The sequence below is a fragment of the Pan troglodytes genome, chromosome 19, assembly GCF_028858775.2.
Source record: "Pan troglodytes isolate AG18354 chromosome 19, NHGRI_mPanTro3-v2.0_pri, whole genome shotgun sequence".
NCBI classification, from domain to species: Eukaryota; Metazoa; Chordata; class Mammalia; order Primates; family Hominidae; genus Pan; species Pan troglodytes.
In genome coordinates this window covers 21,440,227-21,466,592 of record NC_072417.2, presented here as the reverse complement: position 1 = coordinate 21,466,592, position 26,366 = coordinate 21,440,227, and the positions used below count along the sequence as shown (strand labels likewise).

General features: G+C 46.2%; 2 protein-coding genes across 20 annotated transcripts in view; one reads left to right on the top strand and one right to left on the bottom strand.

Moving 5' to 3' along the window:
* The window catches only part of LOC107968981 (leucine-rich repeat-containing protein 37A), an 82,127-nt gene extending 80,098 nt beyond the window's left edge, over positions 1 to 2,029 (top strand). For 16 of the 19 annotated variants that reach the window (XM_063798406.1, XM_063798400.1, XM_054671321.2 and 13 more), the window contains 3 exons: positions 1,385 to 1,439; positions 1,518 to 1,660; positions 1,766 to 2,029. In XM_063798406.1, the coding sequence (XP_063654476.1) occupies positions 1,385 to 1,439; positions 1,518 to 1,660; positions 1,766 to 1,808 (241 nt within the window). In that variant the 3' untranslated portion in view covers positions 1,809 to 2,029. The remainder of the gene's footprint in view (positions 1 to 1,384; positions 1,440 to 1,517; positions 1,661 to 1,765) is intronic. The other 3 variants (XR_010152813.1, XR_010152814.1, XR_010152812.1) reach the window with 1 other exon arrangement.
* The window catches only part of LOC735692 (ADP-ribosylation factor-like protein 17), a 31,917-nt gene extending 6,693 nt beyond the window's left edge, over positions 1 to 25,224 (bottom strand). The window contains 4 exon segments of the mRNA XM_063798407.1: positions 6,402 to 6,667; positions 19,587 to 19,697; positions 25,064 to 25,168; positions 25,171 to 25,224. Of these exon segments, the coding sequence (XP_063654477.1) occupies positions 6,402 to 6,667; positions 19,587 to 19,697; positions 25,064 to 25,168; positions 25,171 to 25,210 (522 nt within the window). The 5' untranslated portion in view covers positions 25,211 to 25,224.
* Positions 25,225 to 26,366: the final 1,142 nt, after the last annotated feature.

The window sequence follows — 26,366 nt, the reverse complement described above, 5'->3', positions numbered from 1 at the left end:
CCCTAATGCTTAGCCTGGCTCCAGTGAAATTAGCTCCCCAGCCAAAGCTGAGCTGGATGGAACTAACAAGGACACACCTGCTGTCCCCAGCCCTTTCGGGAGGTGGGGAGGGATAGGAAGGAGAAAGGTTTTGGTGCCTATTGCTGCCTTCTTGGAGGCTCTGGGAAAGGGGAAGGGAAGGCCACCGGGTGTGAGAGAGAGGGCACTTGTCTCCTTCAAGGCTGATGGAAGGTAGGATATGTGAGTCCTTCCTCTTAAGTGGCAGGAAACAGTATTTTCTCTTTTATTTTTTTCCCCTGGATACTAGAACTGAGGAAACACTATTTTCTCATCTTACTGGTTTTTGGGCCCCTACTCTATTCCTTTTACGCAAACCTCACAGAATTTTAACCAGAAAGGCCAGGCAGGATGGCTCACGCCTGTAATCACAGCTCTTTGGGATCACTTGAGGTTAGGAGCTCGTGACCAGCCTGACCAACATGGTGAAACCCCATCTCTACTAAAAATACTAAATTAGCTGGGTGTGGTGGCGCAGGCCTGTAATCCCAGCTACTTGGGAGGCTGAGGCAGGAGAACTGCTTGAAGCCAGGAGGCGCAGGTTGCAGGGAGCCAAGATAGCACCATTGCACTCCAGCCTGGGGAACAAGAGCAAAACTGTCTCAAATAAAAAAAACAACAACAAAAAAGAATTTTAACTACGGAGACCTTAGACAGTAGTTTGTCCTTTTATGACAGGAAAACTGAGAAAGAGAAAGGGAGAGTGTCTTTCCCCATGGTCACACAATGCACTCTGCCTTTTCCTATTTTATTCACATTCAAAAAGAATGTTGTGCTTTAAGCTGATTTCGCAGCTCACTCACTCTTCAGCAACAGCCAGCCGTATGAAGACTGTGAGATAGAGAACTTGGCTAGCTGCACTCAGGCATTTGCTTGAGGTGATCCAACTTATAGAATAAAGTACCTAGAAAAGGAAGAACAACTTCATCTCCCATCCCCCGTCAAATGATGCCTGTGAGACTAAGTCCGAAGGGGACTGATATAAAATGCTTCTGCCCAGCATGGTTGTGCAGTTTGTTCACTGCACAAGGGCACTTGGCCAAGGGGGTGAGTGGGACTGAACATCCTGCTCCTGCTCCATGCTGAGCCACATACAAAGTTCCCCCAGTATATTGTGGGGCCCTTCTGGACAGACATGGAGAGCTTCTGAAAGTCCCACATGCATGGAATTATTTTCAAGACCCCAGGTATGTGGTCTGTGGTGGTTCTTCTCCCTGTGATTATGGACTGAGATACTCATTTAGTCCTAGTAAGACCAGAGAAGTACATTGTGAGATACGTGGGAAATGGCTGCATCACTCACTGTCTTGTGCATGTGTCTCCCCAGGGGCATTTTCAGATTTCTGCCAGGGAGGAGATGCTCTTCGCGAAGGGAGAGTCAGGTACATTGGAGGATTCATTGCTGTGGCCAGGGAAAGCAGAGGACATGCAAAATTAATATTTCCCTTTCTATCTTCTAGGATGGACTTTTCCCATTCCGACAGCCGCTCTGGCTTAAAGATATGTACAAACCTCTCAGTGCCACGAGAGTAAATAATCACGCATGGAAGCTGCACAAGAAGTCATCTAATGAGGACGAGATCCTCCTCAACAGGGACCCTGGGTAAATGACGGACCCTCACATTTCCCATCTAAAATGAGGAGGGGGTGAGAAGCTTAATTGCTCCTTTCAAGAATGAAAACCTTGGCATTGTTATTCTTATCCCAGGGACAGCGAAGCCCCAACAGAGAAGGAGGAGGAGGAGAGTTAAGCCCTGCCATAGGAGGAGAACCCAGCCCACCTCAGGCCTCCTGAAAAAACACAGAGCCTAAACAACGGCCATCATAAAAGCAGGACTGAAGCCAGCGGCCCACGCATCCACAGAGGCAGTGGGCAGAGCAAGCACAGGGCCATCATTTCCTCCCTTGTTTCCCAGTCTAATTAGTCACCCAGACCTGAAAACAATTAAATACCATTGTTTTTGGTGCCCTCTCCCTTGGTTCATCAAGCACCAGTCATATAATACCACATACTTGAACTCCTGCCCACAGGGGACCTCCCGTCTCCTGGCCCCTATCATAGGATCACTGGGCCTACCTGCACTGTGGGGCCAAGCCCTGTCTTTTTCCCAAGCCCTCAAGCACACGCATGAATGTTCATCCAGACTTGGTAGGGGGCTTTTCACCCTTACAAGATGGCAAAAGATTCACATTGCTTTTTTTAAAATTTGTTTTTCTTTTTAAAAATCCCAACCCTTGGATAGCAGGGAGGTGCTGGAGGGGTAGGGTCAAGAAGAGTGTATGAGAACAGTAATTTCCCAAGACTGCCCTCTGCGGGACTGTATTTCAGAAAACATACTGGTGGGGCTACCTCTCCATTCACATGTACTGCCCTAGCCTCTCCCCATCCCCGGCTGATGCACATCCATAACTGCACTGTTCCATAACAGCAGTAGCATGTTGCAGAAGGCGCAAGGATTCCTCCACTCCATCTTCAAAGAAAAAGTCGCTAATAAATCACATTTGGTAGGTTGGTGAACATTAAACACGTTAGTGAGCAAAAGAAAATAGGAATGAACAAGAATTGGTCATCTACCTAACTGAACACAAATGAACTCTGGCAGTTCGGTAATAGGAGGTAAAGAACCGCGCTAATTGCAGAACAGCAGCCCCCCTACCTTCCCAGGAGCAGTGTGACTGGGAAGCAGCCCCGTGTGTGTGCTGGTGCGGGTTCTAAGCAAAGTGAGCTGCCCATCAGTTCTGATGAGTTTGCTGATGCTAGACATATGACATCTGTTCTCTTGCTGCCTGCCCCAGTTATCTCCCAAAGTTCTTTACTGAGAATGAGAAGCATCTTTCTCTGTGTGGTGACTTCAGTAGGCCAACAAATATTTGAGTTTAAAGCACAAGACTAAATAGTCATAGGCAGAGCAGCGCTACCATTTACAATTTGCGTACTTGATGCTAAACCATGGGTTAGGCATTTTACAGTCATATCATCTAGCCCAGCAATTCATGGAAGCATAGTTGTTAAAATCATCTGACACTTTTGGAGGCCGAGGTGGGCGGATCACGAGGTCAGGAGATCGAGACCATCCTGGCTAACATGGTGAAACCCTGTCTCCACTAAAAATACAAAAAAATTAGCCGGGCGTGGTGGCAGGAGCCTGTAGTCCCAGCTACTCGGGAAGCTGAGGCAGGAGAATGGTGTGAACCTGGAAGGTGGAGCTTGCAGTGAGCCGAGATCACACCACTGCACTCCAGCCTGGGCAAGAGAATGGGACTCCATCTCAAAAAAAAAAAAAAAAAAAAAAAATCATCATCTGACAGATAAGGACACAGGGCTCGAAGAACGTAGGTGACCTGCCCAAAGTGCCCAAAGCCTCACATCCAAAGCAACAAATTAGGGTTTTAAGCTAGCACTGTTAGACTTCAAAGCCTCTCAACCATTCTACTGCCCTGCTGTAGGGCATAGGGAGATGGGGGGATAAGCCATGGTTGCCATCAAAGAGTTAATATAACAATAACATGCGGATGGTGAGGATGATGGCAGCTGCTGTTTATTGGTACCAGCTGTGGTCCAGGTACAGCGCTAAGCACTTTAATTACACTGTTAAGTCATCAGGACAGAAGCTCCCCACACCAGCTCTAACAGGGGTGAGTGTTGGACATAAGCAGGGAGCTGACAAGAAGCCAAGACAAGGCCGGGTGCAGTGACTCATGCTTGTAATCCCAGCACTTTGGGAGGCTGAGGTAGGTGGACCACCTGAGGCAGGAGTTCAAGACCACCCCGGCCAACATGGCAAAACCCTGTCTCTACTAAAAATTACAAAAATTAGCTGGGGGTGGTGATGCACGCCTGTAATCCCAGTTACTCAGGAAGCTGAGGGAGGGATAATTGCTTGAACCTGGGAGGCGGAGCTTGCAGTGAGCTTATAATGGGCCACTGCACACTAGCCTGGGCAACAGAGCGAGATTCCATCTCAAAAAAAAAAAAAAAAAGCCAACACTAGAGATCCTTGCACTGCTGGGCTCCCAAAGTCTGGATTCCAAGCACCTCCAGGTTTCTATTTTGGCATATTTACATAATTTCACATTTCGATGCTTATAATTTTTTTATATAACAAGAAAATTTTATGCATCTCAAATGTGTACATTTTTTTTTTCAGACAGGGTCTTGATCTGTCACCCAGGCTGGAGTGCAGTGGTGCATTCATAGCTCACTGCTGCCTCAAGCTCTTGGGCTCCAAAGATCCTCCTACCTCAGCCTCCAGAGCTGGGGGTCTACAGGCGCGTACCACCATGCCCAGCTACAATTCTTATTATTCCCAAATGCCACCCCACCATATTTCTAAAAACTCCCAAAGAAAGATTCTACTTTGCCCAGTTTGTCCTCAATTGAGCAGTTTTGTCTAAGCCCAGAGTTTCTGCTGGGCCAGAGCATGGATGAGCTGTCTCTCCCTGGCTGGTGCCCATGCCCGCCTGTAGCCTGGGACGGGGAGTGGCGCCCAGGGTCAGGTGGAACAAAACATGACTGCCTAGGGCTGCCTCTGTCTCCATCTCACTGATCGCAAATCACAGCTCAGACAGCCAGCTCTTAAGTGAGACCTGAGTGCCAGAGAGAGGTGGATACAAGGCCAACAGTTACTAAATGAATGAAAATTGTGATTCCGATGAAGCCTGCCAGAGAAATAAAGCATTTTTTAAAGGATGGAAATAAGGCGATATCTGATTAGGGCAAACATGATGCAGACAAGAAATGCACCGGTTCAGAGGAGGGAAGGTCAGGCTGCCTGGGGAGAGTCCACGAAAAGGATGGAACGTGCCAGATGCTGTGCCTGGTGCTGGGAAAGAGTTGACTAGGCCAGCATCCCTTTCCTCAAAGCGGGGGCTCCTAGACTGGGGGGAGGGCTGGACATCTGAATACATCCTGAGGAGACAGTGTGGGACAGCATGGTGGCAGTGGAGCCAGCCGTGGTTCTGCTCTTGGTCAGCTGGAAAGGAGTAGATGTAAGGGATGGTTTAGAAGAAGGGAAGTGGAAGAAAAGTTTTCTGAGCTGACAAGAGGAAGGAAAGGCCTTCTAGAAGGACACTAAAAAGGCAGAGAAGCCCTAAGCAGAGTGAGCACCAGACTCCACAGGTTAAGGGCTCAGTCACACAGGACCATCCCCATGTCAGACCCCAGGTGCAAGGCCAAGCATCACCTATGCATCTGACCAACTGGCTATAAATTGGAGGTCCCCACAACTCCCTCCTCAGGTTTGAACATTTGCTAGAACAGCTCATGGAACCCAGGAAAACAGTTTTCTTACTATTGCTGATTTATTACAAAGGATATTTTAAAGGACACAAATGATGAAGCCAGATGAAGAGATACACAGGGTGAGGTCTGGAAGGGTCCTTGTGGAGTTGGGGTGCACCACTCTCCTGGAACATGGATGTGTTCGCCAACCCGGAAGCTCTCCAAGTCCTGTCTTTCAAGGAGTTTTCTGGAGGCTTTATCACGTAGGCATGATTGAGCTCCAGCTCCACTCCCCACCCCAGAGGATGGGGAATGGAGCTGACAGCACAACGCTTCCAACCATAGGTCTTTTTGGTGACCAGTCCCCAAATAAGGAGCCCACCAAGAGTCACCTCATGAGAACAAAGGACGCTTCTATCACCCAGAAAATTCCAAGGGATTTAGGAGCTCTGTATCAGGAACCAGGTTTAAGGACCAAATGTTAGAACAAAAGATGTGCAACCATAAAAAACAGCGAGATCATGTCTTTTGCAGGAACACAGATGGAGCTAGAGGCCATTATCCTCAGCAAACTAAGACACGAACAGAAAACCAAATACTGTATGTTCTTATAAGTGGGAGCAAAATGATGAGAACTCATAAACAATAGACACTGGGCCCTACCTGAGGGTGGAGGGTGGGAGGAGGGAGAGGAGCAGAAAAAACTATTGGGTACTAGGCTTGGTACCTGGGTGATGAAATAATCTGTACAACAAACCCCCATGACACAAGTTTAGCTATATAACGAACGTGCATATGTACCCCCTAACCTAAAAGAAAAGTTTAAAAAGGAAAAAACACCTAGGAGAAAAGAAAAATGATAAACTAACAAAGGACAATGCTCTTAGCACCGCCATCATTCAGGAATTTCCAAGGGTTTTAGGAGCTTTGTGTTAGGAACTGGGGGCAGAGACCAAATATATATTTCTTCTTATGTTACACTACCCCAGATAGGAAAACAGAAATTAGATATTTCAAACAAAAAAGGGTTGTATATAGGCAATTAGTGCTTATCACTGGAGGGGCTAGAGGTGGTGAAGGTTGTGGGGATGGGGTTGCACCACTGGCTTTCAGGCTACTTTACCACAGCTGATTTCCAGAGGATGGAAGAAGTCAGGAAACTTGGGAAACTGCTGCTGAGGTCCTTGCAGCCCCACGGTCCCCAGGCTGGTGACTGGTGGGGGAGTATGGAGTCCAGCTGACCACCAGAGCCTGCACACCTGCTGCTATGGGGGAGGAAAGGATGACTTCTACCTCCTTTCCACATTCCAAATTCCACGTGACTACATTTTATTGGCAGCACCCCGCTGGCAAGCGAGCCTTGATGTGTGCTTCCTGGGCTTCTGGCACCTGCACAGAAAGGGGTGAAATGAGTGTCACGAGCAGCCACCACTCTGCATCACACCTCCACATCCAGGTGTGCTGGAGAGCCCCACTTACACTTGGAGGTGTCCTGGCGCCCTACCCACTTTTGGTAGGTGTTTGGGTGTCCGAGGCTTTGCAAAAGAAGAAGGCGGGGAGTCTACGGTGGAGTCACATGGTGGAGACCTAGCTAAGTCAGAGGCCTGGAGAGGTGTCACTAGCTGGGCAGCAGGTAACATACAATCATCCTGAGCTGATTGGAGAAACACCTGGGATTGATTCAGAGTTTTTTCTGGAATGTTTTCACTGGAATGAAAGCTGAGCGGTCTGCAGGCCATATAGTATTGGAGAAAACTTAGCCCTCATTGAAAAAGGCTGCCAGAGAAAAGGTATCCACAGGGAAATTCAGGAGTTTTGTTTGTTTTTTCTTTTCTTTTTTTTTTTTTTTTAAGGTGGAGTTTTGCTCTTGTTGCTCAGTCTGGAATGCAATGGCACGATCTCAGCTCACTGCATCCTCTGCCTCCTGGGTTCAAGCAAGTCTCCTGCCTCAGCCTCCCTAGTAGCTGGGGTTACAGGCATGCATCACCATGCCCGGCTAATTTTTGTATTTTTAGTAGAGACGGGGTTTCACCATGTTGGTCAGACTGGTCTCGAACTCCTGACCTCAGGTAATCCACCCGTCCTGGCCTCCCAAAGGGCTAAGATTACAGGTGTGAGCTACCGCGCCTGGCTTGTTTTGGGTTTTGGGGTTTTTTTGTGTTTTGTTTGTTTGTTTGTTTGTTTTTGGAGACAGTCTCTGTCACCCAGGCTGGAGTGCAGTAGCATGATCTCGGTTGACTGCAACCTCTGCCTTCCGGGTTCCAGTGATTCTCCTGCCTCAGCCTCCCGAATAGATGGGATTACACGCACCCACCACCATGCCCGGCCAATTTTTTTTTTTCTCTAAAAACAGTTTCACCATGTTGGCCAGGCTAGTCTTGAACTTCTGACCTCAAGTGATCCGCTCACCTTGGCCTCCCAAAGTGCTGGGATTACAGGCATGAGTCACTGTGCCCCGCCAGGAAATTCAGTTTCTGAAAATACACCTGTGGATCTCTAGCCTTGAACATCCTTGGATGCTGCTTTAAATGACTGATCCTCGATGCCTCCCTTCTAACTCACACTCCCCTATATCAATCTCCCAGAAAAAGGGACCTCTTTTATTTTTTATTTTATTTTTATTTTTTTTCAGAGACGGGCCTCAATTTGTTGCCCAGGCTGGTTTTGAACTCCTGGCCTCAAGTGATCCTCCCGCCTTGGTCTCTCAAGGTACTGGGATTACAGGTGGGAGTCCCCGCACCCGGCAAAGCCTACATTAAACCCTTTTATGCACACTCGGCGGTACTGCAGAGAGGGCAGGGAGGAAGCAGAGGTGCCCTGGCATCTTCAGCTGGCGGTGAGCAGGGCGCTGAGGGTGGGAGAGGCCCGGCGCCTGGGGATGGGAGGCAGGACCGCACCTTCACAGGGACGCTTCCACCCTACCCCGGAGGTCAGGGCCTCTCGCCCAGCTCTGGCTCTGAGGTCCTGGAGGGAGGGAGATGCTGTTGCGACTCAGAAGATTGGGGGAGGGCCACCCCCATTCGAGAAGAGTGAAAATCCTGAGCCTGAAGAAGTGGAACCGGTTGGAGCCGAGGCTTTAGAGGATGGCGTTCGAAAGAGGGTCTGGCGCCGCCCTGTGGACCGTTCGGGCTCGCAGGGCCGAAGGCTCCGAAGACTGAGACCTGTGAACCATGGGGAGGCTCCATGCGGATGGGGGCCACAGCCCCCGCCAGAGCCCCCACACTAGCCCTGGACTTCTCCACTGGCTTAGGACATGAGAGCTCAATAAGCTCCTTATTTAACGCACTGTTGTATCAGGTCCCTGTGGGAGCCACTGGTTCTTTAGCCTAATAAAGGAGCAGGTGCACGCACTGGATTGGTGAGCTACCGCCACTGCAACGCGTCCTAATCAACCATCCTAAACGGCGGCTGGAACAAGGTTCTCGCAGGCCTGTGCTTGGGCCTGAACGCTGGTCCAGCCGCTGCGCTCTGTGGCTCCCTGTAGGCCTGTGGATCGGCCAGGGGGCTCCGTTCCTTTTGGGCGGAGGCTGAAGAAGCAGTGGCTGCACCAGAGAAGGCCCTCTGGGTGAAGGTGGGAGCGCACGGGGCCCGCGGAACCACCTAAGGCGACTTCAGACGTGGGCTTGGAACTGGCAGCCTTTCGTTTCTGCTTCATTCCAAGGTCAGAGCAAGCCACGTGGGCAAACCCAAAGCCAGGGGGCAGGAAAGTATCCTCCACCCACAACGAAACCATGGCAAGCGGTGGATGCAGGTACGGCCGATAGTCTATCTATCCCGGTGAGTGAGGAGACCTGCTTTGAGGGTTGCACAACCTGGATCTGATTTTACACTGGTGTCTGTCACTATGAAGACTCCACCATGGGTCGCCATCAGGTCAGGGACCCTGACAAGGCAAGAACTGCATCTTCCTCTGCACACAGCTCTGCTCCCTTCCCCGCCATGCCTAACACCAAGCCCAGCCCTGAGGGATGACTCAGGAATATTACTGAGAGCATTTTAGGCCATTCCCTCATTATCCCCATGTGACTTGTTATGAAATATAGACTGACTTCCTGAAGATCAGCACATAGTGCTAAGTATCTGGCTTGTAATCTGTAGAGACTCTGCCATTTGGAGCTGGGATCTGTCCCCAGAGCTGTCAGACACCAAATCCCGTATGGTGTGAACTCAGCTCACTGCAAGTCTCAACCTCCTGGGCTCAGGTGATCCTCCCACCTCAGCCTCCCGAGTAGCGGGAACCACAGGCTCGTGCCACGATGCCCAATTAATTTTCTTTTAAATTTTTTGTAGAGATGAGGTCTCCCCGTGTTGCTCAGTCTAATCTTGAACTCCTGGACTCAAACAATCCTCCTGCCTCTGCTCCTCAAAGTCCTGGGACTACAGGTGTGAGCCAACGCACCTGGCCTCTTAAGAATAATTTTAAAAACAATGAGGTTCACCGTCAGAGCCCCTGCTGCTCTACCAAGTCCCTTGGCCCCTCTCAACAGGGCAAAAACAAGATGAGCCCCAGATGTTCTGCTTAATGACCACCTTTCCCAGGAGACTTTGCTCTTTAAAGGAGAACCACTTAGAGATATGAGCAACCTTAAAGAATGCCACCAGCACTAGTGAATGCCAGGCATGGGCCACGTGGGTGGAGAGTATATTTTAGGGCAGTCACTCATGGTAAATTATTTCCACCAGCCCCTAGAAGTGACTATTCAATGTCCAACTATGTCAGGCCCAGGCTAATAAAAGTAGAGGCATGAGGAACCTAGGGTTGTTCTGAAGTGCCTTGATTATGGTATATGTGGAAGATTTTAGAGCTTGTTGTAAAAAGTGATGACCCATGGCCCCCCAGGCTGGGTCTGGGATTGCCTTTGTGGATTACAAGAGGATATTATGCAGCAGTTTTTAAAAATGAGGCAGACTGGGACAATCTATCTCCAAGATGCATAGGTGCTGTTAAGGGAACAAAGCAAGATTTAATAGGGCGTGTATAGTATGCTACTGTGCGCTGTGCGTTATCTGTACAGAACTGTGAGGTCTGATACAGTAGCCACTAGCCACATATGGCTATTTACATATAAATTTAGGTTGGCCACAGTGGCTCATGCCTGTAATCCTAGCACTTTGGGAGGCCAAGTGGGAGGATAGCTTGAGGCCAATAGTTCAAGAACACCCTGGGCAACACAGTGAAACCCCTTTTCTACAAAAAATTTATTTATTTATTTATTTTTATTTTTTTTGAGACGGGTCTCACTCTGTCACCCAGGCTGGAGTGCAGTGGCGCAGTCTCAGCTTATTACAACATCTGCCTCCTGGGTTCAAGCGATTATCGTGCCTCAGCCTCCAAGTAGCTGGGACTACAGGCACGCAACACCATACCCAGCAAATTTTTGTATTTTTGGTAGAGACAAGGTTTTGCCATGTTGGCCAGGCTGGTCTCGAACTCCTGACCTCAGGTGATCTGCCCGCCTCAGCCTCCCAAAGTGCTGAGATTACAGGCATGAGCCACTGCGCCCAGGCAAAAAATTTAAAATTGTAAAAATCAGCCAAACATGGTGGCATTCATCTGTAGTCCCAGCAACTTAGGAGGCTGAGGTGGGAGGATTTCTTGAATCCAGGAGGTCAAGGTTGCAGTGACCTATGACTGCACCACTGCACTCCAGCCTGGACAACAGAGTGAGGCCCTGTCTCAAAAAATAAATAAATAGGAGTTTGAGGCCATGTTCACACATCACTGCAGTCCAGTCTGGTAAACAGAGCAAGACGCTGAGTCTTTAAAAAAAAAAAAATTTTTTTTTTAAAGTCAGCTCCTAAGACACACTAGCCACATATCAAGTGCTCAACTGCCCCGTGTGGCTAATGGCTACCAAACTGGGCAGCACAGGCAACTGTTTTCATCACTGAAGTTCTGTTGGACAAGAATACCTCTGGAAGCACACACGAGAAACTGGTAATGGTGGTTGCCTTCGGGGAGGGAAACTGGGAGAGTGCAGGGCTGTATGCCCTTTTGTACCTCTTGAATTTCATATCATGCGTTTGTACTAGGTGTTTACAAATTATTTTAAAAACATACTGGGAATTAGGAATCCCCATGTGGAATCACTGCAGTGGGACACTGATTCCCAAAAAATTACTTTGCAATTTGCCTAAAACAAATTAAGCTAATAGCTGTCATGATTTCATATTAATATATTTTCACAGCTTAGAGTTTTTTTAGCTCCTGTTGCTATCTCTCTGCTCTTATGAGCTCACAGGGTGACAAAGTGAATTAGTAAGTAGCAGGAGAACATTAAAGGAAAAACTCCTGGGCAACAGGGCAAAACGCCGGCTCTACAGAAAATACAAAACATTAGCCAGGCATGGTGGCATGCACCTGTGGTCTTAGCGACTTGGGAGGCTGAGGTGGGAGGATCACTTCAGCCCGGAAGGCGGTAACTCAATCCCAGCAGAATCCCAGGGAGCGAAGGTGGCTCATCCCGAAGGAAAAACAAGAAGGAAATTCTATTACCAGAAGACAAAGGGATGAAATGAGGGATGGAGAATCAAAGACTGAAGCTACTAGGGTTTGTTTTTATTAATATTTAATTTTTTCAGAGGCGAGGGTCTCACTATGTTGCCCAGGCTGGTCTTGAACTCCTGGCCTCAAGCAATCCTCCTGCCTGAGCCTTCCGAGTTGTTGGGATTACAGATACGAGCCACTGCATCCAACTTTGGTTCTTGTTTGTTTGTTTTGTTTTGTTTTGTTTTGTTGACAGAGTTTTGCTGTGCCACCCAGGCTGGAGTGCAGTGACTCAGCCTCGGCTCACTGCAGCCTTGACCTTCTGGCCTCAAGTGATCCTCCCCCCTCAGCGCCACCCCCCACTGCCCTCCAATATCTGGGACTACAGGTGCGCGTGACCGCGCACAGCTAATTTTTAAATTTTTTGTAGAGATAGGGTTTCGCTATGTGGCTCAGGCTGGTGTCCAACTCCTGGACTAAGCGATCTGCCTGCCTTGGCCACCTCCCAAAGTGTGAGCCACCGCGCCCACCCATTGAACATTGAAGCTAGACTGGGCAAACCCTTAAGCCTAAACCAGTAACAGTTTTTCACAGGTTCATAGATGTTACTGTGGTTAATAACACACAAATTCATTTAAAAGCATGTGTGTCCGCATAGTAATTTTTGGTCCTTATTTTTATTTTTATTTTTCAGTTAATGGATATTAAAGATACAACTTTATTTTCTTTTTTTTGAGACAGGGTCTCACTCTGTCGCCCAGGCTGGAGTGCAGTGGCATGATCAGAGCTCACTGCAACCTCCACCTCCTGGGTTCAAGAGATTCTCCTCCCTCAGCTTCCTGAGTAGCTGGGATTGCAGGTACATGCAACCACACCTGGCTAATTTTTGTACTTTTTGTAGAGACAGGGTTTTACCATGTTGCTCAGGCTGGTTTTGAACTCCTGAGCTCAAGTGATCCACCTGCCTCGGCCTCCCAAACTGCTGGGATTACACACGTGAGCCACCACACCCGGCCTAAAGATATAATTTCTATCATGAGGAGGTCCAAGAACTATTCTCTTTTTCTTTTTTTAATGTTAGAAAGGGATTCTTAACTGAGTATGTGCTGCAGCAAAGGGAGGGGAAATTAAGCAAGAAGAGAAGGGAGCCAGGAAATAAAGGCCCCAACCCAGGAAGCAGTTAAGCAAAGTTCCAGGATGACCACATGTGACAAGTTTAGGGGATAACTTGAGCACATGGAGGACAGAACTTGGAGAGGGCACTGTGGGCCTGGGCGCCACCTGCTCCGCCAGAGCACTGGAAGAGAATGAGGGCACAATAATGGCAGATGGCACTGAAAGAAAAGGAGAGCTTGAGGCACCCTTGGGGGAAGCAGCCATCATCAGAGTGTATTTTATTTTTATTTTATTATATTTTGAGATAGAGTCTCACTCTGTTGCCCAGGCTGGAGTGCAGTGGCATGATCTCGGCTCACTGCAACCTCCACCTCCCAGGTTCAAGTGATTCTCTGCCTCAGCCTCCCAAGTAGCTGAGACTACAGGGGGGCACCACCACACCCGGCTAATTTTTGTATTTTTAGTAGAGATGGGGTTTCTCCATGTTGGCCAGGTTGGTCTTGAACTCCCGACCTCAGGTGATCTGCCCACCTTGGCCTCCCAAAGTGCTGGGATTACAGGCGTGAGCCACCATGCCTGACCTCACAGCACATTATTAAGCTCTGTGGTGAATAATATTTATATAGTCACAATTCTGTAAACACTGTTAATTTTCTACAAATTGTGGCATAACCAAACCTCAAGAATGGACAGGGCTGGGGTGTAAAAGAGCTAAGTCCTTGCCAGGTTTACTAGGAAGGCAACAGACAGTGTCTAAAACTATGAGACAGCTGGGCGTGGTGGCTCACGCCTGTAATCCCAGCACTTTGGGAGGCCAAGGGGGGTGGATCACGTGAGGTCAGGAGTTTGAGATCAGCCTTGACAACATGGTGAAACTCCGCGTCTACTAAAAATATCAAATTAGCTGGGCATGGTGGCAGGTGCCTGTAATCCCAGCTAGTAGGGAGGCTGAGGCAGGAGCATTGCTTGAACCCAGGAGGCGGAGGTTGCAGTGAGCCAAGATGGCACCATGCATAGGTTTTATGCCAATACTACACCATTTTATATTAAAGCCTTGAATATCCAAGGATTTTGGTATCTATGGGAGGTCCTGGAACTAATCCCCCACAGATACCAAAGGATGAGTATACACCTTTTCTTACTTTTGAATTTTGAACCAGACAGATACGCTGCAATTCAACAAATTAAAATAACTGAACCTATAATCAAGGAGAAAAATATTTATCCCTAATAACTAATGGACCATCTTACGCCGTCTATAAAAATATCAATTAAGAAATCACGGCCGGGCACGGTGGCTCACGTCTGTAATCCCAGCACTTTGGGAGGCCGAGGCGGGCAAATCACTTGAGGTCAGGAGTTTAAGACTAGCCTGGCAAACGTGGTGAAACCCCATCTCTACTGAAAATATAAAAAAATTAGCCAGGCATGGTGACGGGCACCTGTAATCCCAGCTACTCGGGAGGCTGAGGCAGGAGAATTGCTTGACCCAGGAGGTGGAGGTTGCAGTGAGCTGAGATCACACCACTTCACCCCAGCCTGGGTGACAGCAAGACTCCGTCTCAAAAAACAACAACAACAACAACAACAAAAAACGCGGTGATACACGCCTATAATCCCAGCACTTTGGGAGGCCAAGGCGGGCGGATCACAAGGTCAAGAGATCCAAGACCATCCTGGCCAACATGGTAAAACCCCGTCTCTACTAAAAATACAAAAGTTAGCTGGGCATGGCGCGCACCTGTAGTCCCAGCTACTTGGGCGGCTGAAGCAGGAGAATCGCTTTAACCTGGGAGGTGGAGGTTGCAGCGAGCCGAGATTGCGCCACTGCACTCCAGCCTGGCGACAAAGCGAGACTCCGCCTCAAAAAAATAAAAATAAAATGAAATAAAAAAGAAATCTGAAACTGTTCAAATTCCAATCTATACAAGTGAAACCTACACAGTTAAATGACTTAATAGAGAGCTAAAAGCATTAAGTTCTGTCATACTCAACATACTGATGAAAAAAATTTAAACTAAAAGCCTGATCTTTAGAAACTGGCAGAAAAAATAGGGGCTGCATCCAAGACCACTCACAGCAAGTCCATTCTTCCAACAGCTCCCAATTGCTATTTTATGAAAAGTCCAAATTTCCCACCCCAAGGTCCTAGAGTACAGCCAGCTCCCTACCATCAAAAACAATAGCTACCAAAACTCAGTAAAATTAGGCTTGTTATGAAGAGAAGATTGAAGAAATAAAGGTATTTATTTCATCTTGGTATTTGAATGTGAAAACTCCCAGTAGGGTAAGAAAAAAGAATTCTGCCAGAGAAATGATGAAGTGAAACCTCAAACAATTTGGGCTTTTGAGTGCCTACTGTCATCCAGCCACGAAATGAAGCATTTTACATAAGTAATTTAAGCCCAATGATGCAGGCAGTAAGTATTATCTCCATTTTAAGATGAGGAAATTGAGACAGACGAGATTACCTAACTCTCTCAAGGTTTCACCACAGAGCTGTGGTTCAAACCCATGTGTTCTAGTTTTATTACAGTTAAGAAACTGCAAGAGTTTGCCAATTTGTCAAGTGCCAGTCCAAGATAAATGGACACTCTGAGTATCAAAAAAATACATAATCTGCAGATCAAAACACGAAGATACAAACATCTAAGAGTCACCATGGAAGTTGTGGGGCATCCAGTGGTTTTTCTGAAAATCCATGAAAGAAAAGAATAAAGCATTTTTCCAGCCTTTCTTCTACAAACTATATTTCAGGGAAACCAAATATTTGATGAGGGAATTCTTTGTTTAGAAGGATTTTAGCTAATAAATGCAGAGGAATAACAAGATTTAGGAGGGGGGAAAAATCACCATTTTGTGACTTCTAATAAAATAATGGGTCTAGGCAACAGTTTTCAATGGATGCTAAAAAGATTAGGTGAAAAGTTAATGGAGAATTTTAATTCAGGGGAATTAGGCCGATACCATCTGAAACCATTTGGCATCATTAAAAATGTGACAACCTGGTGGCTGCCAGGGAGGAAGGGGAGAGGGTGGAGGAAGAACAGAAGTTATAGTTTATGGGTACAAAGTTTTGGTTTTACAAGATGAAAATAGTTATAGAAATGAATGGTGGTGATGGTTGCAGAATATTATGACTGACTATACACTTAAAAATGTTTAAGATAGAGCTGGGTGCAGTGTTGCACACCTGTAGTCCCAGTTATGCAGGAGGCTGAGGTAGGAGAACCATTTGAGCCCATGAGTTCGAGACCAGTCTGAGTAACATATAGAGACCTCATCTCACAAAAACATCACTACCACAAAACAAAACAAAACAAATTGTTAAGATGCTAAATTTTAAGTTATGTGTATTTTACCACAATAAAAAAAAAAAAAAATGAGGCCGGGTGCAGTGGCTCATGCCTGTAATCCCAGCACCTTGGGAGGCCCAGGCGGGTGGACCACAAGGTCAGGAGTTCGAGACTGGCCTGCCCAATATGGTGAAACCCTGTCTCTACTAAAAATACAAAAAAACTAGCTGGACGTGGTGGTTCATGCCTATAGTCCCAGCTACTCGGGAGGCTAAGGCAGGAGAATCACTTGAACCCAGGAGGCTGGGGTTGCAGTGAGCCGAGACTGCACCACTGCACTCCAGCCTGGCCAATAGAGGGAGACTCCGTCTCAAAAAAAAAAAAAAAAGAAAACATAGTTACCCAGCAATTCCACTTCTAGGCATATACCCAAAGAACTCAAAGCAGGGACTCAAACAGATACTTGGACATTAATCTTCAGAGCAACACTATTCATAATAGACAAAAAGCAGAAGCAACTCAAGAGTCCATCGATAGATGAATGGATAAACAAAATGTGGTATATCCATAAAATAGAATATCATTCAGCCATAAAAGGAATTAAGTTCTGATACATACTACAGCATAGATGAACCTTGAAAACATTGTACTAAGTGAAAGAGGCCAGGCAACTAAAGTTCCAAAGACTAATATACAATTCCACTGAATAGGCAAATTCATAGACAGAGGATAGAATAAAGGCTAATGAGGGGTGGGGGAGAAGAGAATGGGCAGTTATTGCTAATGGATACAAAGTTTCTGTTGGGGATGATGAAAAAATTGTGGAACTGGACAGTGGTGATGGTTGTAAAACACGGTGAATGTACTTAATGCCACTGAATTGTACACTTAAGAATAAACTTGTAAATTTTATATTATATATACTTTGCCACAATAAAAATTTTTTTAAAAATGTCTAAGTGTGACAACCGAACTTCTGTGTTAGGATAGGAAGAATACTTATGAAGTATTCTTGCCCCTGAAATGAACCAAAATCTAATCAAGTCTCTAGAATAAACAACCAGTTCACAGGAAATCCACAGATAGCCAAGCAAGTTAGATGGCACCATATTAAAGTAATCAGCCAAATCCAGAATGTGGAATAAGCAGTTAAAAAAAAAAAAAAGGGGGGAGGCCAGGCGAGGTGGCTCACACTATGGTCTCAGCACTTTGGGAGGCCAAGGTGGGCAGATGCTTGAGCCCAGGAGTTTGAGACCAGATTGGGCAACATGGTGAAAATCCATCTCTATAAAAAGTACAAAAAAATTTGCTAGGTGTGATGGTATGCACCTGTGGTCCCAGCTACCTGGGAGGCTGAAGTCAGACAATCGCTTGACTCCAGGAGGCAGAGGTTACAGTGAGCCAAGATTGTGCCACTGCACGAGACCCTGTCTCAAAAAAAAAAAAAAAAGAAAAAAAAAGGCATAGAAAAAGAACAACTGCTGTAGAATAAAAGACTAAAGAGGCAAAACAACAAAATGCACTGTGCGAACTTTGATCCAGATGCAAACAAAGCAGATGTAGAAAAGATGTAGAAAGGATACTTTTTTTTCTCTTTTTTTTTTTTTTGAGATGGAGTCTCGCCCTGTCGCCCAGGCTGGGGTGCAATGGCGCAATCTCGGCTCACTGCAACCTCCGCCTCCTGGGTTCAAGAGAATCTCCTGTCTCAGCCTCCCGAGTAGCTGGGATTACAGGCATGCACCACCACGCCTGGCTAATTTTTTTTGCATATTTTTAGTAGAGACAGGGTTTCACCATGTTGGCCAGGCTGGTCTCCAACTCCTGACCTCAGGTGATCCACCAGCCTTGGCTTCCCAAAGTGCTGGGATTACAGGTGTAAGCCACCACACTCAGCCAGGATACATTTGATACAACTGGAGAAATTAGAATAAGGACTAGGTGCTAGATATTAAAGAATTATTATTAATTTTGGAGATGTTATAATAGCATGAAGATTTTATATATATATATATGCCTTATCAGTTGGAAATGAACACTAAAGGACATATGAATAAAAGGCATCATGTCTGGGATGGGCAAAACGCTTATAACTGTTGAGGCTTGGTGATGGGTACATGGGGGTTCGTTATGTTATCCTCTCTGTCTTTGTATTTGTTTTAGATTTTCCACTAAAAAAGTTAAAAAAAATAAATGCACTACTTTGAGAAAAAACATTCTAAAATCTATAGCCTGGAAAAGATAACTGCAAATAGAGTTAATTGCCAAAGGTAACAGCTGAAACAATGATACAAAATATAAAGGGACAGTCGACTTGGGTATTTGGTCTGGAAAGACTGACGAATATGTAAGTCTTTACTATCAAGTACATGCAGGAGAATCTTCAAAACAAACAGACTCCAAATAAATTCTAAAATGAGAAATTTGTAGATTCCATATGGTTAATATTTTACATGAAAATCGGGGTGTAAAAACTATAGTCAGCCCTCTGTATCCACAGATTCAACCCACCTTGAACCAAAAATATTAAAAAGTAATAATGCAGGCCGGACACGGTGGCTCACGCCTATAATCCCAGAACTTTGGGAGGCCGAGGCGGGTGGATCACCTGAGGTCAGGAGTTCGAGACCAGCCTGACCAACATGGAGAAACCCCGTCTCTACTAAAAATACAAAATTAGCCGGGTGTGGTGGTGCATGCCTGTAATCCCAGCTACTCAGGAGGCTGAGGCAGGAGAACCACTTGAACCCGGGAGGCGGAGGTTGTGGTGAGCCGAGATCACGCCATTATACTCCAGCCTAGGCAACAAGAGTGAAACTCCATCTCAAAAAATAAATAAATAAGTAAATAAATAAAAATAATAACGCAACAGTAAAAAAAAAATACAAATAAACAATACAGTCTAACTATATAGCATTTACATGCTAGTAGACATAAGAAGTAATCTAGTAGTGATTTAAAGTAGACAGGGGGGCTGGGCACAGTGGCTCACGCCTATAAGCCCAGCACTTTGGGAGGCCAAGGTGAGCGAATCACCTGAGATCAGAAGTTCGAGACCAGCCTGACCAACATGGTGAAACCCCATCTCTACTAAAAATACAAAAATTGGCCAGGCGTGGTGGTGCATGCCTGTAACCCCAGCTACTTGGGAGGCTGAGGCAGAAGAACCACTTGAACCTGGGAGGCGGAGGTTGCAGGGAGGCAAGATCACACCACTGCACTCCAGCCTGGGCAACAGGGCAAGACTCTGTCTCACAAAAGAAACCTCCCCAGTAAGTATAAAGAGACCCTAAGAGAGGAAATGGCTGACAGTGTAAATAGAGCAGAGCACCAGAAGGTATCACTTCAAGCATCCGTCTTTAGAGACATTTCACAGAAACAGTATCGAGGCTACAAACCGAATAATCTTTACCTTTTGTGTTCTGGAAAAAATGCTGCCACAGAGGTCTGATTCTGAAGTGGCTGCCAACATCCCAGACAGCGAAGGTGTTATTTTTATATTCTACTGTCTCCACACAGAAACCTAAATGAAACATGGGGAAAACATTTAATTATGATTTGTGCTGGTTGAACAATTCAAAATAATTTCAACATGCGGATAGTACTTTTAATTTACAAAGCAGCCTGCTAGTCAAAGATCTATAGCCTTCAAAGAGAATGTGCTGGCCCCCTCGCCCATTCATCACGACAGGTGTCTCAAACCTTCTCTACTCTCCAATCTCTAGCCACGCACCTGCCCTTTCTCTCAGCAGGAGACCATCACAGTGTACTTCAGAGCAGAGAAGCCACCAATGGGAATGACTTCCACTTCCACCATACAGTGTAAAAGCCAGTCTACATCTTTACCCATGCTTTTCTTCCTCCCTCTTGGAACAACAGAAGAAGGTAACTCTCTTCCACCAACTCCCTCCCTCTATGAGCCAGATCCACTCCACCCAGACTGTCTGGAACTTTTTACTATTCCTATTCTCTCCCATATCTGAATATCTCCAATCTGTTCACCTTGGCATGCTTAAGCCTTTTACATCTTTAAAAACAACAAAACAAACCTTTCCTTGATCCCCACATCTTCATCGCACTCTCTTCCTTCACATCTTCACCCTCTATTTGCTTTTTTTTTTTTTAAGAGACAGGGCCTTGCTGTGTTGGCCAGGCTGGAGCACAGAGGTACAATCATAGCTCACTGCAGCCTCAAACTCCTGTGCTCAAGGGATCCTCCTGCCTCAGCCTCCCAAGCAGCTAGAACTATAAGCATGAGCCACCATACCTAGCTAAATTTAAAAAATTTTTTGTAGACACAGGGTCTCACTATGTTGCTCAGATTGGTCTAAAACTCCTGAGGTCAAGCAACCTGTCCACTAAGCTTTCTTTGGTTCTCTCACGCAACAGCACCTTAGCTCTGCTCCACCATTGGGTAGCTGGTTTTCACTAAGGTCAGCAGTGATCACCAGGTCAATAAATCTAACACAGGCCTTCTCAGTTCTTCCATAATTTGATCTTCTATCTGACACTACTGCTCACTCCCTCCTTGACACCCTTCCCCAGCTTCCCTTTTCCTTCTATCTCTATGGCTGTACTGTCTCAGTCTCCTTAGTTAACTCAGCCACGTTTAACTGATCCTGCAATGATGGAGTCGCCCTGGCTCTCACTGGCCCCATCCACTCTCCTCTTTCTGCACCCCTCCCTAGGCAATCTCACTCACTCCCACGACTTCATTCCTATCTCTGTACTAACTCTGAGATTTATATCCCCCAACCTAGCCCTCTCTCCTGAGCTTCAGGCTCATAATCTAACAGCTTTGGCAAATGTCTTCAAGGCCCCAAAACAAGGTGATCAGTCAAAAATGGAATTTAAGGTCCCCACCCCCAACCTCCTCCTCTGCTAGTTATCCCATCATCGACTTCGTTCCACAAGCTGATAGCCTGAGAGGTGCCCTGGAAACATCCGATGCTCGCACCCCTAGAACCCTACTACCACACCTTATCAATTCAACCCCTTCAACAACTAATAGTCACCCTAACCCAACAGACCATCATTTCTAGCCTCAATTCCTGAAACCATATAACTAATTTCACCTCAGCCACTCTCCCTCTCTCCATCCGGTCACCATCTTCTAATCAAAGCAATAGCTTAAAAACACATAGTGTGGTCACGTCATTTCTCTACACATTTATGTTTGATTGGAATATTTTCAAACTTAAAAAAGAAAGAATAATCGCCCCAAAAAATAAAATTAAAAATTAAAAAAAAAAAAGAAAGAATAGGCCGAGCACAGTAGCTCACACCTGTAACCCCAGCACTTTGGGAGGCTGAGGTGGGCAGATTGCTTTGAGCTCAGGAGTTTGAGACCAGCCTGGGCAACATGGTGAAACCCTGTCTCTACAAAAAAACACAAAGATTAGCCAGGCATTGGTGCCGTGTGCCTATAGTCCCAGCTACTTGGGAGGCTGAGACAGGAGAACTGCTTGAACTCGGGAAGCAAACATTGCAGTGAGCTGAGATCACGCCACCGCACCCCAGCCTGGATGACAGAATAACATCCAAGAAAGAAACGAGGAAGAGAGAGACAGAGAGAGAGAGACGGAGATGGGAGGGGAGGGGAGGAAGGAAAGGACAGAAAAGGGAGGAAGGGAGGGAGGGAGGGAGGGAGGGAGGGAGGGAGAGAGGGAGAGAGGGAGAGAGGGAGGGAGGGAGGGAGGGAGGGAGGAAGGGAGGAAGGAAGGAAAGGAAAAGAAGGAAAGATGTCCCCTTAGCGGCTTCCCACGCCCAAATCCCAAACATGACTGTCAAGACCCAAGCAAGCTGGGTCTGCTCACCTTCCAAACCTCAATTCTAGTCATGCCTTATTTTAGTGAGGGACACTCGTTACATTGCAACAATCTAAATTCTTGCTAAATAAATAAATACAATGCCATTCCAATCCTATAATGATGGTAGGGGCAGGGGCAGGAAACTTAGCAAAATTATCTAAAATTTAACCTGGAGAAATAAACAAGTAAGCATAACCAGGAAATCTCTGAAAATGAGTAATGAATTATTTTTAAGGATATGCCAAGCCCTAGTAACACTTGAATAGAGTTCAAATATAAATGCAACAGGTAGTTGCCCAGAAAAAGACACACATACCAGTGAGAATTTAGTATGTAACAAAGAAGGCATTTCAAATCAGCATGGAAAAATTATTCAATAAATGACATTGAACAACTGTCTACCCCAGCACCTTCCAATACATAGTCACTAGCCATTTGTGACTATTTGTTTATGTTTTTGTTTTATTTTGTTTTGTTTTTGAGACAGAGTCTCGCTCTTGTCACCTAGGCTGGAGCGTATGGTGCGATCTCGGCTCACTGAAACCTCCGCCTCCCGGATTCAAGTGATTCTGCTGCCTCAGCCTCCCAAGTAGCTGGGATTACAGGCGCCTGCCACCACGCCCATTTTGCAATTTTAGTAGAGATGGGGTTTCACCATGTTGGCCAGGCTGGTCTCGAACTCCTGACCTCAGGTAACCCGCCTGCCTCAGCCTCCCAAAGTGCTGAGATTACAGGTGTGAGCCACCATGCCCAGCCTATTTATTTATTTTTTGAGACACAGTCTTGCTCTGTAACCTAGGTTGAAGTGCAATGGTGCAATATCAGCTCACTGCAACCTGTGCCTCCCGGGCTCAAGTGATTCTCCTGCCTTAACCTCCCGAGTAGCTGGGATTACAGGTGCATGCCACTACTAATTTTTGTATTTTTAGTAGATATGGGGTTTCACCACGTTGGCCAGGCTGATCTCGAACTCCTGGTCTCAAGTGATCTTCCCACCTCAACCTCCCGAAGTGCTGGGATTATAGGCATAAGCCACTGCGCCTGGCAACGTGGCTATTTAAACTTAAAGTTAAAATCAAAAATCAATAAATAAATAAAAATAAATAAAAAATAAACTTAAAGTTAAATACAATTAAAAGTTCAGTTCCCGGCTGGACACAGTGGCTCATGCCTGTAATCCCAACACTCTGGGGGGCCAAGGTGGACAGATCACCTGAGGTCAGGAGTTTGAGACCAGCCTGGCCAACAGGGTAAAACTCCGTCTCCACTAATAATACAAAAATTAGCCGGGTGTGGTGGTGTGCACCTGTAATCCCAGCTTCTCAGGATGCTGAGGCAGAAGAATGACTTGAACCCAGGAGGCGGATGTTGCAGTGATCTGAGATCGCGCCACTGCACTCCAGCCTGGGTGACAGAGCAAGATTCCATCTCAAAAAACAAAAAAGTTCAGTTCCTCAGTTGCATTAGCCACATTTCAAGCACATGCACAGTCACATGGCTATTGGCTACGACACTAAACAGCACAGACACAGAACATTTTAATCACTGCAGAAAGTGCCTCCTGGGCAGCACTGGCTTATCCATTTGAAAAATTTAACCAAATTACTACCTTACACACAACCATCTCATAACTCGAACATTCTCCTCAGTTTCCCACTCCTCAATCGATGCAATCTCTGCAGCTACTGCCCAAGTTGAAAGTTGATCATTTGGAGACAGGGTGCGGTGGCTCACGCCTGTAATCCCAGCACTTAGCCGGGCAGATCATTTGAGGTCAGGAGTTCCAGACCAGCCTGCCCAACATGGTGAAACCCTGTCTCTACCACAAATACAAAAATTAGGCTTGCATGGTGGTGAACGTCTGTAATTCCAGCTACTCAGGAGGCTGAGGCATGAGAATCGCCTGAACCCAGGAGGCGGATGTTGTAGTGAGCCGAGATCGCGCCACTGTACTTCAGCCTGGGGTGACAGAGCGAGACTCCATCTCAAAAAAAAAAAAAAAAAAAAAAAAGAAAGTTGATCATTTGAGTCCTGTGCCTAATTCAATATTCAGAACAGAACAGTAGTAATGTTCACATGCCACCTGTGGGGTGTATCCTCAGTCAGAAGTTTGGATCTAGAGGCAGTTCACAAGGCAAAGATTCAGTTCTGTCAAAACTCGCTTTGTAAATCTCTTAACAAGCCCATAAAACACAGTGCTGGTTCACAGTAAGAGCAGTGCAGCCAGCTTGTCTATTTCTCTAGCTGGACATCATCTCAAGCAGTTGGTTTGAGCCAGAGTGAAGAAAAGAAATCACACTCCATCTCTAAGCACTGGGAGCGTACTTGGTGTAGAGAGCTGAGATGCTGCCACTAAGGAAGGCCAGCTGGAACAGAGGCTGACTGAGGAGGCACCAGCAGATTCCCAGCTCCCACCTCAGCCTTCTGCTGGGACACTAGCTGCGAGGAATGGGGGGCAAAACTACCCTCCCTGTTTTGCCCATTATCTTTTTCTTTTTTGCCAAGCAGATGGGGTTAAATTTGCTTAGCCTCCATGTGTTCACATGTCTCCCTTGTGAACCTAAGAATGCGCAAGCCACTAGAAAAGGATACATAACCTGGCCAGGTGCGGAGGCTCATGCCTGTAATCCCAGCACTTTGGGAAACCATGGCGGGAGGATCGCTTGAGCCCAGGAGTTCAAGACCAGCCTAGGCAACATGGCAAAACCCCGTCTCTACTAAAAATACAAAAATTAGCTGGGCATGCTGGTGCACGCCTGTAGTTCCAGCTACTCAGGAGGGAGATGGAAGGATCACTTGAGTCCAGGAAGTTGAGACTGCAGTGAGCAGAGATGTACCACTGCACTCCAGCCTGGGTGACAGAGTCAAAAAAAAAAGAAAAGGATATATAATATAACCTGGTTTTTGGCCTCTAAAAATGTATGCTCATGGAGTAGACAAGATTTTTAAAAAGAATTATTCAATAACATAAGAAGCATGTAAAAATAAAACATATTTCTCTGGTGAAACAGAACTTAAAAAATATATATAACATACTAAATTGTAAACTGGAATTGCCACAGGTCTTTCATTAACTTACCTACTGTAGGGACGGCAGGCACAGTCTCCCCCAGCTTCAATTTATACAAGATGGTGGTTTTTCCAGCTGTATCCAAACTCAATATAAGAATCCGCATCTTTTTTTTCCAAGTAGACTTTTAAAGAGCTTTTCAAAAATGTTTCCCATTGTAATTTAATCGAATTCTGTAACATGACAAGAAAAGCAAGCCAAATAATTGTTCTCTGCAGAGATATAGAAGCAACACGCAGAAAATACAAGTGTCAATTAGAAATGGCTCCCAGGAAAAATTCAACAATTTTAGGTACACTTTGGCCAATGAGTAGTGAGTCTTGTCTTCAAAGGGAAACTCAACTAAACCTTTCCATGCCTTACCAGAAAATTCTATTTTCCACTGCAGCATCCAAGTGGGATATGCAACATAGCCTCAGCACTGCTATGACAGTGGCAGCCTTTAGTCATTTAGTACAGAAGTACAAGGCCAGGCACGGTAGCTCACGCCTGTAATCCCAGCACTTTGGGAGGCCAAGGTGGGTGGATCACCTGAGGTCATGGGTTCAAGACCAGCCTGGCCAACATGGTGAAACCCCGTCTCTACTAAAAACACAAAAATAAGCTGGGCACGGTGGTCCACGCCTGTAGTACCAGCTACTCAGGATGCTAAGGCATAGGAATCGCTTGAACCTGGGGAGGCAGAGGTTGCAGTAAGCCAGGACCACGCCACTGCACTCTAGTCTGGGCAACAGAGCAAGACTGTCTCAAAAAATTAATTAATTAATTAATTAATTTTTTAAAAAAAACAGAAGTACAGAAGCAATGATACAACAAATACAACTATACCTCATTCTAAACTCTACTGAAATGAGAATTTATGAAACAGAGAAGCTGTTTATTTTATGCAATATAAAACAAAGTCTTTAAGACAGGTTAAACAACAATATCCCTTGGAAACGTAGTAGTTCCTTATGGCTAGCAGACACCTTGGAAATAACCTAAGAAATTTCAGAGGCAAAGAAATTCAGCGTTGGGAAGCTTCACTGCCAAGAGAGATAACTTGGCAGAGTTGAGGAGGCACCACAGCATCCAGTTTTCGTTTGAGTTTTTTGTTTTGTTTTGAGACAGGGTCTCGCTCTGTCACCCAGGCTGGAGTGCAGTGGCGCAATCACGGCTCACTGCAACCTCAACCTCCCCATCTCAAGCAATCCTCCCACCTCAGCCTCTGGAGCAGCTGCGACCACAGGCATACGCCACCTCGCTCAGCTAATTTTTGTATTTTTTGTGGAAATGAGGTCTCACTATATTTCCCAGGCTAATCTCGAACCCC